The 12,439-nt window shown below is 30.2% G+C and overlaps 1 protein-coding gene across 1 annotated transcript; it reads right to left on the minus strand.

Moving 5' to 3' along the window:
• Positions 1-1,551: 1,551 nt before the first annotated feature.
• LOC135953423 (uncharacterized) lies at positions 1,552-4,092 on the minus strand. Its single transcript, XM_065503325.1, has 2 exons — positions 3,868-4,092; positions 1,552-2,148 (listed from the first exon to the last, which is right to left on the minus strand). Exons 1-2 carry the CDS (start codon positions 4,090-4,092, stop codon positions 1,552-1,554), a joined length of 822 nt encoding a protein of 273 aa, XP_065359397.1.
• Positions 4,093-12,439: the final 8,347 nt, after the last annotated feature.

Consider the following 12,439-nt stretch of genomic DNA (forward strand, 5'->3'; position numbering starts at 1 on the left):
CCAACCGACTATTATTTGTTTTGATCGATGTAGAATGCTCTGTCTGGGATACGCTTCTCTTTGGAACAGAGTATCCGAAATTGGCTTGAATCGTTCTTGGCTTAAAAAAATGAGCAGTTCCTTTTGCTAGGAATACAATACAATGCATAAATATATATTGTAAAAATGCTTCAAAATAAAAGCTAAACATTTGAAAAAAAATCCCTCATTTTTAAGTTAATCTGTTTAAATTGTGTGTTGTTAGCAAAATGTTTAAAAAAATATTAGTTTACAATCCAACGTTCATTGAATTAGTACTGAAATACAAATTTCTGACTTCGAATACAAGAGAACTGAATCTAAATTTGAAATAATTAAAATTTATCTCCAAAAATGAATTTAAAGCAAATGGGTCTCAATAACGGAATCTTTAAAATTGCCCAGCAAAAATTTTGTGAATTTTTGTAATGACATCTAGTTATTTCATGCATTATTTTGTAATGAGTGGTGGTTACCCGTTATTTTATTTACTAGAATAAGTACTTATTTTTATACAGGTTGGTAATGAACTTTTGCATTTAGCGCAGCTATCTAGTGTGTTTGACTAGAAAACGGGAGGTTAGTGGTTCGTCACCTGTCAAAGCCATTAATGTTCATATCATATTCATTTATATGTTGATGATAAAACTATTGTTAACTTCCAATAAAATAACTCGTACATGGAGCAGTTAGTTAGCAGCTTGACTATCAAGGCAATATTTTGTTGTATTTTTTTTAGCTACATATTCTTGTTGTAAATTTACTACTTATTTCTTAACTGATTGTAAGTACATTTGTAAGCTTGATCCATGAATTTTTTAAAAATCGCTAACAAAGATAAGTAGTGTTTCAGTCAAATAATAAGTAGTTATGCCTTGGCTCCAATATTACTTGCTGGCTTACTAAGTAACTAAAGTTTTTGCTGGGTGGTTAATAAATATTTGGTCCAATGGTAAGAATAAATTGGAAGTGAATAAAAGAAACTACAAAAAAACACTCTGTATAATAAAGTCTCTCCAACAGTTTGATAAACATAGTATGCCCTCTGCTTTCTATAATATATTAAGTGTTAAAAAAAGTAATTTATGATTTAATTCTTATCGGTTTGTTGACATAAAGTCAAGTTTTTTTTCTCTGTTCTAAATTTATGCAAAAACCACTAACAATTTTATTGATATTAAGCTTTATAAATAAAGAAATTTGTTCTAGAAATTATTTTATAAAGAAAACTACTACAAAACAAATTGACTGAAATTAATGATAGGGGAAGTTTTAAACGGCAGAAATGACTAAAAAGTGTTACTACAATTAAATTTATTTAGATGGATTTAGAAGTAAAATAAAACACAAAATATTTTCATATAATAATTGTTCTTTTATTTTAAAGAATAATTGTCATTACTTAATAATTAATACTTAGCATAGTTTTTTTTTTAATTTTTGTTTTTTAAATACATACATTAGTTTACGAGACTGTTAAATTATTGTCATAATTTGAACTCTAGCATTTTTTTTGTGTTACTCAAGTCTTGTTCATTCATTAATATTTTTCTCGGTGGCCATTACCTTTTGCATTTCGGTATATTTACGTATAGCACTGCGCACAAATTCCGAAGCACGTCTTACTCTTTCCGGGGTCATTTCTTCGGCCAACATACGACCCATATCCGCGGCACCATTTCCTCGCAGATAAGTAACAGCTTTAAAGGAAATGTCGCATAGGGGTGTTAGATTACAGATGGCAGTGGTGACAGCACCACCAAAGAACAGCATTAGTACAGCTCCTATTACGGTGGCAATGACCCGGAATATAGCAGAGTCCATAAGAGCGGGAATGAGATTGGTAAGAGCTGTTAAAAAGTTGTTGCCGCTTGTGGAAGAAACTGTGCCACTAGCTGACAAGCTAGCGGATGGTGAAGGCACTAAAAAGCCATCATAACCAGTTTGTACTGCATATGGAGCAGGATAGACGGGGGCAGGACCATAGCCAGGATAGCCATAGGGACCGAAAGCTCCGGCAAATTGTGCTAGATATTGTTGGAAAGCTTCTGGCGTCAAATAGCCGGCATATATGGAGGGATCGAAGTTACCGCCGCTACCGGCAGTGCCAGATGAATGATGTTCGGGTAACTAGAAGAGAGAAAATATAAAAAATGTTATTTAAAAAGAATTTCGAATTAAATTTGAAATCATAAAAAAATGAATAATAAAATTAAGAGCATATTTTCGCCAGAAAAAAATCAAATATTTATCTCTCAGAAAAAATACCCTACAGTGAGTACATGAGCACATACTGTTTTCGTTTAAAATTGGCTAATCATTGCCCGATTGTAATTGAATTAAGTCCCCTGATTTCCTGAAGCTTTCTATATTAACATATTTGTGTTGAATTTTATGTGGATATCAAATTTTTTAAAGATTTATACTGGTCAAAGTGATTTTCGTAAGTGGATCTTATATAAGAGCTATTGTCAGTTATGGATCGATCCGCAAGAAGTATTTAAATATGATTTCTTTTTTTGTGTGGATACCAATATAAATCATATATTGAGAGAAAAATTCCTAATTTGGGGGCTGACATTTGTATGGGGCTAATTGAAATAATTACCCGATTTCAACAAGTTTCAATAGTTTCGTCTTTGGGCCAAAAAAAGTGCATTTTCCAAATTTTATCGAAAAACTCTGAAGATTACAAATAAAAGTTTATCAAAAACTAGTTTAAAAAATATTGGTATATTTGCAGTGAAATCTTTTAAGGAGAAATTTTGTCTTAAAATATGAAACAAAATATGAACGAAGATTTGTACAACTTCTCGCTCTACTCTCATGAATACCAAACGTCAAATTAAAAAACTAAACAAAAAAACATTGCAGGAGAGCAAGTTTTTTGCTATTATAAAAAGTATATTTCGCTTTCTTCAAGACAAATTTTGGCTTGAAAGTGAACTGATTTATCAAATTCATGATTAATTGAATATTTTTGATTCTGAATATTCAAATTAGTCAGAAATTAGAGGAATTTAAAATGAATAATTTGGGTTTTGTGTAACTTTTTTCCTTTTTAATGTTTTTGAACGCAAATACTCAAACTTGAAAAATAAAAATTCAAATTATCATAGTTTCGGTTAAACAGAAATGTTGATTAATAGATTAATCAGCATGTTAGATTATTCGATAAATGTGTATCTAGTATTCTTGATTACAGGTTTAATATTACTAGGATCGCCTGGTGGCCGAAATTCGACCACTTTTATGGAAAAAATTTTAAAATTTTTTTTATATATTGTGCACATCTAGAGAAAATAACTTTTTAAACTATATATGTTTCATCAATATCGGTGGACAATAACATACTTAAAAGTGTACCACAAAAAAACGTGTGGCCTATTTATATATAAGATTTATTTAAATGATTTAGCTTTGAAACTAAATTATTCGGGACTAAATTCACATTGTGACCCTAAACATTTACCCCCTTATTCATAATCAATTTTTATTTTTATAAAAGGTTTATAAAACAATATTTTCATATAAAATTTGTTTTATAAACCTGTAATAAATTTTAAAATTGATTATGAATAAGGCCTTTAAACTATATATATTTTTTGAAAGCACAATGTTTTGAAAAGATTTTCTTTATTTAAAGTTGACAAAAACAATATAAGAAATTATAAAACTATTTACGATTTTCTTAAGAGCAATACCCCAAACTTTTAAATTTATAAAAAAAACTTTAATATTCAGAAATATTAAACTGCTTCTTAGCTTCAGTTCGTTTTTAATCTAAATCTTATTTCACTGACATTTTAAATTTCACTTTTTTTTGCACAATTTATTTATTTGACTTACCACATATGTAGGTTCTTGATTTGAGTTTGATGTTTCTAAATCTTTATCAGCATCTGAAGCTGGACTTGAAGTGGGTGGTGATTTGGTATCTTCTGATTGTTCATTTTCTCGATTTGTAGCATCATCGTCATTCTCCAAAGATAATGAGTCAATGGGCACGGCCATAACTCGAGATCCTAAAGCTACTATGGCAGTTAAATAAAATATTGGTTGGAATGGTTTCATTTTTGTTTCTAGATATTTGCTTATTTGCGTGTTGTTCACTCTTGTATGCTCTAATCACAACTGATAATGTCCTGCAGCATGTCCTTAACTATTTATAGTAAAATCACTTTTTCACTGTGCTGATCTTTCTTAAACATGATCACTAAATTTGTTTCTTAGTTTTTCCACGAAATTTTGGAAATTACTCACTTTTTTAGGTCATTAAGGACGAGAGACATGTTAATTTTAAACATCACTTGGTTTTTTTGTTGTTTGTATTGAATTTCAACTACCTGAATTGCTAAGTAACTGAAGTAGTATTTGTAAAATATCCTTTTTATTTGGAATTTTTTTTTTTAACCCAGGTATTTTTGTAACACTTTTGTTTATAGCTAAAATTAATCCCTTTTACGAATAATTGTAAAAATTTAGTTGTTGTTTGTGAAAAATTCTTTGAACTGCAGGTATGCGCGCTTTAACCTAAGTATGGACTTTAAGGAATGACTACTAATAATAAACACTAAAACATTAGCTGCACCCGTAGTGTTGCTACTTTCAGCTGTGGGTTGTTTCTCTAACAGTCATTGTCGCCATAAATTGTTCTGGAAATGCAAAATTTCCTCTTATGTTTTAATTATTCTCAAGTTGTAACTATTTTGCATGCCTTGTCTGTTGGGCTGCTGTAGTGAGGATTTGTCTATTCAAGGTTCTTAATGTCACAATATTTCTATGGTTTTTTCCTGTACAACTAATGATCTATTGGAGACAGATGTAAAACTATCATTAGCACAATACAATTTCCATGTATTTTTTTTGTTCGCCCATTTGGAATTCAGTTTAATTTCTTAAGTTTTCAGGTTAAAGGTTTCAGAACTATTGTGCGAGTATCATACATCCATAATTTCTTTGATAAATGCGCTATTGCAGTTTTTGTATGCACAAATTTGTGCTGCATCATTTTAATTTGTTTATACAGCTTTTTTAATTCTGCTTTTGTTTTTCTGTTCTTCTTGGGCTTTTCCTGTTGATTTCTTGGCTGCAATCTGCGTGTTTTCTAATCAAATCAACAGTTGTTTTTAGCGAAAGGTATAGTTTTTCTGCGTTTACTATTTGTTTTGCTTTTCATTCGATTTTCAGTTAGAAATTTTAGCGCATTCCTTTCACTAAGAATGTTTTGTATTGATTCTTTAGTTTCTCTTCAATGAGCTTTGAAATGCTGTTTTATTAGAAACTTAATTAAGTTTTTTTTAGTTTGATTGTAGGGAAATTTTTAATATACAATTTTAATAAAAAAAAAATTAATAATTTCTATTGCAACCTACAATAATATCAGATTTAATAAAATATATGAAAATTGGGGCAGCATTTATTAAGAGATAATTTGATTTTTTTACTTTTATCGAAACTTCCGGTCACAATAACGCGTATTAGGCGTCAAAAATTAATCTAATGAAAATAAGTCTTAATAAAAAAATATATTGTCTAATGGGGATCTTGTCACATGAAGAACTTACTTGCTCAAAACTCTGATACATATTTGGAACAAATTGTTAAATTTTTTCTAACATTTTCAAAACCAAATTCCAAAAATTTAAATTTAATTTCCTAACATTTTATTAAGGATATATAAGATACAAAATGTATCAGAATAATCCCCTTTTAATTTCCTATACATTTGGTAACAAATGATTGACCATAAATAGCCCGTAAGATTGGAATCTTAAAAACTAAAATTTTTTGTTGGCAAAAAAAACAATTTTTTGGAAAATTTTGGAAAATGCATATACGCACTTAATTTTTTTTACACATATAGAAAAGGAAGTTCCAAATAAAACAAGCTTTATATGATTAAAATCGGTTCACTACTTTTGATTTTATTCACAAAAGATAGAACAAGTATCCACACCCAGCGAAAAAACGAACACATCTGTGTACAATTTGTACACGAACGGTGTCAATTTGACAACGAAAAAATGACACCATTCCGTTGCCGAATTGACACCATCCGTTGTCGATTTGACAACGTTCGTGTACGATTTTATAACAGACCGTAGACAATTTGTCACCATTCGTGTACGATTTGACAACAGACCGTTGTCAATTTGACACCATAAGTTGTCGACTTGTTACCGTTCATGTACGATTTGACACCTGACAATTTTTCTTTCTATTTTTTTGGTAATTAATATACATAAATAACAATTTCCTTATTTTTACATTTTTATAAGTATTGTATTAAAAAAATTAAAAATACTTAAATACCTATAAAAACTATAAGTTTCCATTTGGAGTTGTATGTCGTCACTGGATTCGGTGGTCTTCTCTGCCTGGATCTTCACTGACTTTACTGCCTGGATCTTCATCTGCAACAACACAAATTCGCAATCAAACATAATTACACTTTCTTTTATATTTTGTTTTTTTAACCATTTATCACTATTACCCTTTATTAAAATATTTTAATGTAAATAAAATTAAAACACACTTATAAAAAGCAACTCACGTTGAAATGCGTCGCGAATAATTTAACAACATTGCGTTGTCGATTCGTACCCGTTTGTTTACAAATTGTAAACGTACGGTGTCGAAAAAAAGTGACACGTATGGTGTCAAAATGACACCAACGTTGTCGATTTTGCAACGTCGTTTTTCCCTCAGTGCACTAATATTTTATCAAAATACATATCTAACTCGTAGTAATTAGCTACATCGTGCAGTGTTCTATGTTTAGTACTGCAATATTTGGCAATGCAGTGCACAAAAATATATTACAAAACGACAAGATTTGGCCAATTCAATTCATGTCATAATGTCCTAATATTTTATATTTCTAAAACGCCTGCGAAGCTTAAAAACGTGTTATACCTTACTTAAAGGAAACTTTATTTCGGAATTTCGGATTTTTCAGTTTATTCAACAAAATAAACCGTTTTTTAGTTACACGAATATATGTTGTGCAACCTCCTCCATTTTCGAAATAACAGCGTACCCGAATTAGTTTAAGCCGCTGGGTGGCCCTCTTGGCAGATCATTGTTATGGATTTTTAAAAAGAGTAATTGAATGCACTAGGAGATTTTACTGATATTTGCAAGATACTTTTGTTCCCAACTTTTGTTTTAAAAATCTGTTCTTTTTTTCTAAAAGTACCAGATATTAAACTTGTTTGTTTCCGGGAAAACAATTCTAAACTCCCGGGGAATAATTAAAGAAGAGAGAGAGAAAAACAGGTGTTTTGGTTTTAACATTTATTTTATATTTTTTTATTGAAATGTTCAGCTCAGCCTTTCATAAGTTTGCGGAAGTACTTTGGCTCAGTATGATACGGCAACATTTGTCCCTAGTCCTCATACAAGGTCTCCCTTAAAAAATGACTTCATAATTTAGGTAGGTGTCAAATCCGCTCTGAAAACAGGTACCACCCAAGATGTATTTATATGCATAAGCTCAATTCGTATCATTTAGAATGCATAATATGACATTTATGTTTTTCTAATAAACTATAAGAATTTACCAGATTTGTTTCTTTCATCACTTAATACTGAATAGTGACATATTCTTAAAATATCAGACTTAATTTCCAAAGGAACTGATTTCGATTAAAATTTTGTTACTGAACCTGCATATTTGTCTTTTTTTAACATTGGAATACATTAAATATTAAAATAAATCACTTTATTTAATAAACTAGGAATTGAGAAGGGTCCATGATAGTCCAAGACCTAACTAACCTTGGTGCAAATTTCATAACGATCGGAAGACATCGATTTCAAAAGTTGCTTCACTTGACATGAAATCCCACATATATAGACTATATGTTTCCAACTATTTCATTTAAACAATTATTTACCTTTAAAACCTCCATACTTGTTTTGGTTTCATTATTGTTAATTTGTTTTTTGCCAGACTTATAATTATTTTACTATAATTGCCTTTACTCTACATTGTAAGGTTATTGTTTTAAAAATTAAAAGTTTGTATGTCAATTAGCGTTAAATTTACACAATTTTTCGCCTACGACATTAAGTATTCCACTTGTTTCTAACACTTTCTCCTACACAGCACTGATACAATAAATCGAAACCTTGAACCTAAATCGTTTAATTTTTTATTTACATATGTAGGTTCCTATTTACAAATTACAAGTAATGAAAAAATGAAACGACTTCTACAATAATAATTTATTGGATATACAAACAACTACAATGTATAGCCATATTAGTTAAAAAGTATATAATGAATATGTCATTTTAAAATAGTAATAACACTAGTTTACAAGGTTTTTATTCATGAAGTGAAACTTGTATGGGTTTCTTATTTGAGACCGTCTAACTTGGGGAAAATATTGAAAAGGGGATGTAGTTCGTCAAACTTTTGAGATATTTATTGAGAAAGAAAATACAAAAAATAACATTAAAATTGGAACAAAAAATTTAAATGAACAGTGTTATTCATTTCACTCACGACACTCCAACTATAGTCTCCTAGCATATGCTGGACCCAAAGAACCTCATAACTCCATTAAAATGCGGCTCAGTGAGGTCGACCAGAAAAAAATTGGTTACAAATCTGTCTATTATATTTTGTTTTTCGTAATTTTTTGCTTCAAAAATGTAAAACTTTGTGCCAACAAAGTGTCATATGCGGGAAGTTTTGATTTACTTCTTTAATTTTAAAAAAAAGTGCCCTGTAGCTCACCAAAGCTTATGGTGAATGTGTTCCATCGGTTTAAACGTGCGAGAGATGGTTTTTTCGATCAGTTGAGACGGAAGACAAAGATCAAGAATTGGAGGCATTACTCCATGAAGATTGTTTTCAAACTCAACAACAGCTTGCAAAATCATTGGGAGCTACTCAAGCAACAATTTCATAATGTTTGCGAGCAGCAGGATTCATCCAAAAGCAGGGATATGAATTAAAGCCGAGAGACCTTGAAATGACCTTGCATATCCGAAATGATTTTTGAACTATATAAAGGAAACCGAATCAGAACTTGCGATGAAAAATGGATTCATTACCATAACGTAAGAGATCGTACAATACGTGAAGCCGGGCCGACCAGCCGAATCGACACCAAAGCCAAATATCCATGTATAAAACATAGCAGTACCATGCTCTGAATTTGGTGGAAGCAAAGGGTCACAGGAAACCTGTACCGAACGCAACTGATTCGTTTGAATCAGATCGTAAAAACGTTTGAAAAACGTAAAGAATATTCGTTCACACAATATTCATGATAACACATGCAGTACCTGTTAAAAAGTATTTAGAATGAAGCTTTTGAGAAGTTTTGCCTCAACTGCCTTATAGTCCAGACCTTTCCCCTCAAAATTCGTTCTTGCCGTCAAAAGATGAGCAGTTCATTTGGCACGGAATACATATGTTGCCAGAAAGATGGGAAAATGTCATAGCTAACAATGGTCAATACTTTAAATACATTTATATTGTACAAATTTATCAAAATAAAAGTTAAACATTTTAAAAAACTTCTGTATTTTTAAGTAATACACCCAATAAATATCGCACTGGTTCAGTAGAAGCAATAAACTATTTTTTTTTCAATACATTACAATGAAACAACTGTACGGATACAACTGTATTTTTTGGCGAGTAGAGTAAAGAAAATGATAGGAGATTTTTACAGTGGGTAGATATGACCACTGCACATTGATTTCTTGCAAAAATTGAAAATTTAAAAATTTTGACTTGACGCTCTTTAGAGGAACCAATGCGATATGTATATTCTTAAAATTTTAATGTATATTTGGGAAATAAAAAGCACTTTGGGAAACTATCGTACCAAAAATATATGTTTCATTAAATGAACAAACAAATATTTGTTTTTGTAAACTTGTGTAATCGTAGATTTCCTCACACCACTCTATTTAAAAAAACACTTTGAATATCCACATTTATATCTCCTCCTACTCCTTGCTCCTGTCTACTATACATTTGAAGTTAATATCGATGTAGGTTAGTAAAACGTAAATTTAGTCATGCGTGTTCTCTAGAGTATAATGACCTGGCCCATTCTAATTACAGTCATAAATAGACATACTACGTACATATGTACATGAATGCATGTAAGTAGACGGACTGGCCAACCGTTAGTCCCTAATGTTAAACAATTTCGTTAATATCGAAATACATTTACACCTATCCGTATATTCATACATATTTGAACACACAAATACTTGAAAATAAATATTATTACACAGCAAAAGTTTTTTTTTTCTATGGGGCGTTGGAGGTGGGGCATACATTTTTAAAGTGGATGTGGAAGTGTGTTTGTATATGTATGAAAAGTAACAGCAGCTTTAGATCAATAACGGTTTAAAAAAAAACAACGACAAAAACAATAACAGAATACTGGTTGAAGTAACTCTGATGATGACCAGACAATGAAACAGTATCGAATATTTACACGTCATTGCTGGTGAAGTGACAGGAAAAACCCCACACATGTATTCAAACGAAATTATACATATATTGTTTGTGTGAATGCCCAGCATCTCTGAATGACAGTCCCGAACTAGTGATTTTATTGTGTCCAATAGTTTCATACGTGACTAGTAATTTTAAAATGAGCTAGACCTTCCTCCAATTCCTCTCCAATAGATTACTTTTAGAAATTAAAAAAAGAAAATAAACTGTATGAGAATTATATCAACACAATTTGTATAAAACCAGTTTGGACGTATCAATCACAGTAGTGCTAAATAAACGTTTAAAGTGACTACACTCTAGATTACTTAGAGACACTTAGGTGACAATTGACTTCACGATTGATTACCTGGGATCTATAAAGTAAACCATTCCAAAGAGTACATTCGTGTCAAATGACCCAAAATATAATAAATTGGATTCATCCAGTGATTAGACAATTACTGTCCCTAAGGGATACATTGACTACTTGTAAAACAGCTGGGCAGCTCAGTTGTATTCCATGTTTGTATGCACATTATTTTTGTCTAAGTCATTGATATAGGAAATTAAGTTAAATATTGTATATGGGAACTTCCATTTAAATGGCTAATTGGCTATGAGTTCCTACCACTGATCTAGAGGAACAATTATAAAGAATTATTAATAGAAATACTCGTTAAAATAAAAAATTGCAATTAGTTTTGAAAATGTTGATTGTTAAAGTGCGAAATGATTAGGATTGTTATATTACACAGGGCAACAAAATCGAAAAAATTTTGGAGGCTTTTTAAACCTCTACACAATTTTTTTTTTAAATTTTTTTTTGTAAAATTTTTAAGTTTTTAGACGTTTCTCCACATAATTTATGATAACTCAAAAAGGTTAGTCCGATATTATTAGAATAAATTTAGAAAAGTTTAGATTTACAAAACCTTTAATCCGTTTATATATTCCGTTTTAATCGGCTGAGTAGTATCAGATTTATAATAACAAATTGAAGCAAAAAATATATTTTTTACGTGGAAATAGCTAATGTTTGTGTTTTATAAAACTCATGAAAAATCGAAAACGATAGAAATTGTTCACGATCATAAAAATCGATTGATAAAAAAATGAGATATCGACCATACAAATCGAAGGATTCCTTTCGAATTTATTCTCAATTAAGTAAATTTTATGTGCATATATCAAACAAAAAAGTAAAATTTTGTGAAAATGAACGAATTCAGTTAATTGTGAATAAATTCGAAAAGAATCGATGGATTTTTATGTTCTATATCTCATTTTGTTGCTATTATATGCGGCTTTGTGACAAAGTAATAAACCTGAACAATCGTAAAACCACTCAAAGATAAGGTATTTTAATAGCAAGAGAATTGAAGAAATTCACAAAAATTACTCCCCGGGAGCTTATCAATAATATTAAATTGGAAATTAGTTCTCGAACTTTTAGCAATTTGACTGATCGAGACTGAATTAGAATACTGTTTATAATAACTTTTAGTTTTATTGTGCTAAATTCTCTATTTAAATATTATTGATAATTTCATTGAAATTTAAAGAGTGAGTCAAACAAACATATATACACTATTCCAGCCAAAACATATCCTTGGTCCAACAAATTATTAAACACGTTAGCTTTTAAAAATATGCCAAATATTATATTTTCTAAACCATTCAAAAATAAAAAAAAAAAGATCGTGAAAAAAGTATAAAAACTTTTCAAAAATATAGAAAAAGATTTGAAGGTTAATCGTCACCCTGTTTCAAAAAACATTAAACATTATAAGGAAGACTTAAATATTGAAAGAAAACCAGGATCGGGAAGAAAAAAGGTCTATCGGATATGGAAACGCAAAAGAACTATTTCGAAAAGCACCGAACACATCTATCAGAAAAACAACTCGTAAAGTTAAATGCTGTGATTCGTTTGTGCACAGAGCC

This window comes from Calliphora vicina, chromosome 1, assembly GCF_958450345.1.
Source record: "Calliphora vicina chromosome 1, idCalVici1.1, whole genome shotgun sequence".
Taxonomy (NCBI): domain Eukaryota; kingdom Metazoa; phylum Arthropoda; class Insecta; order Diptera; family Calliphoridae; genus Calliphora; species Calliphora vicina.

What these genes read in the sequence shown, in the direction of transcription:
- LOC135953423 (XM_065503325.1), bottom strand. Translation starts at nt 4,092, where the DNA reads ATGAAACCATTCCAACCAATATTTTATTTAACTGCCATAGTAGCTTTA. An exon ending in ATCAAGAACCTACATATGTG is followed by an intron (nt 2,149 to 3,867) that starts GTAAGTCAAATA and finishes TCTCTCTTCTAG; the next exon opens with TTACCCGAACATCATTCATC.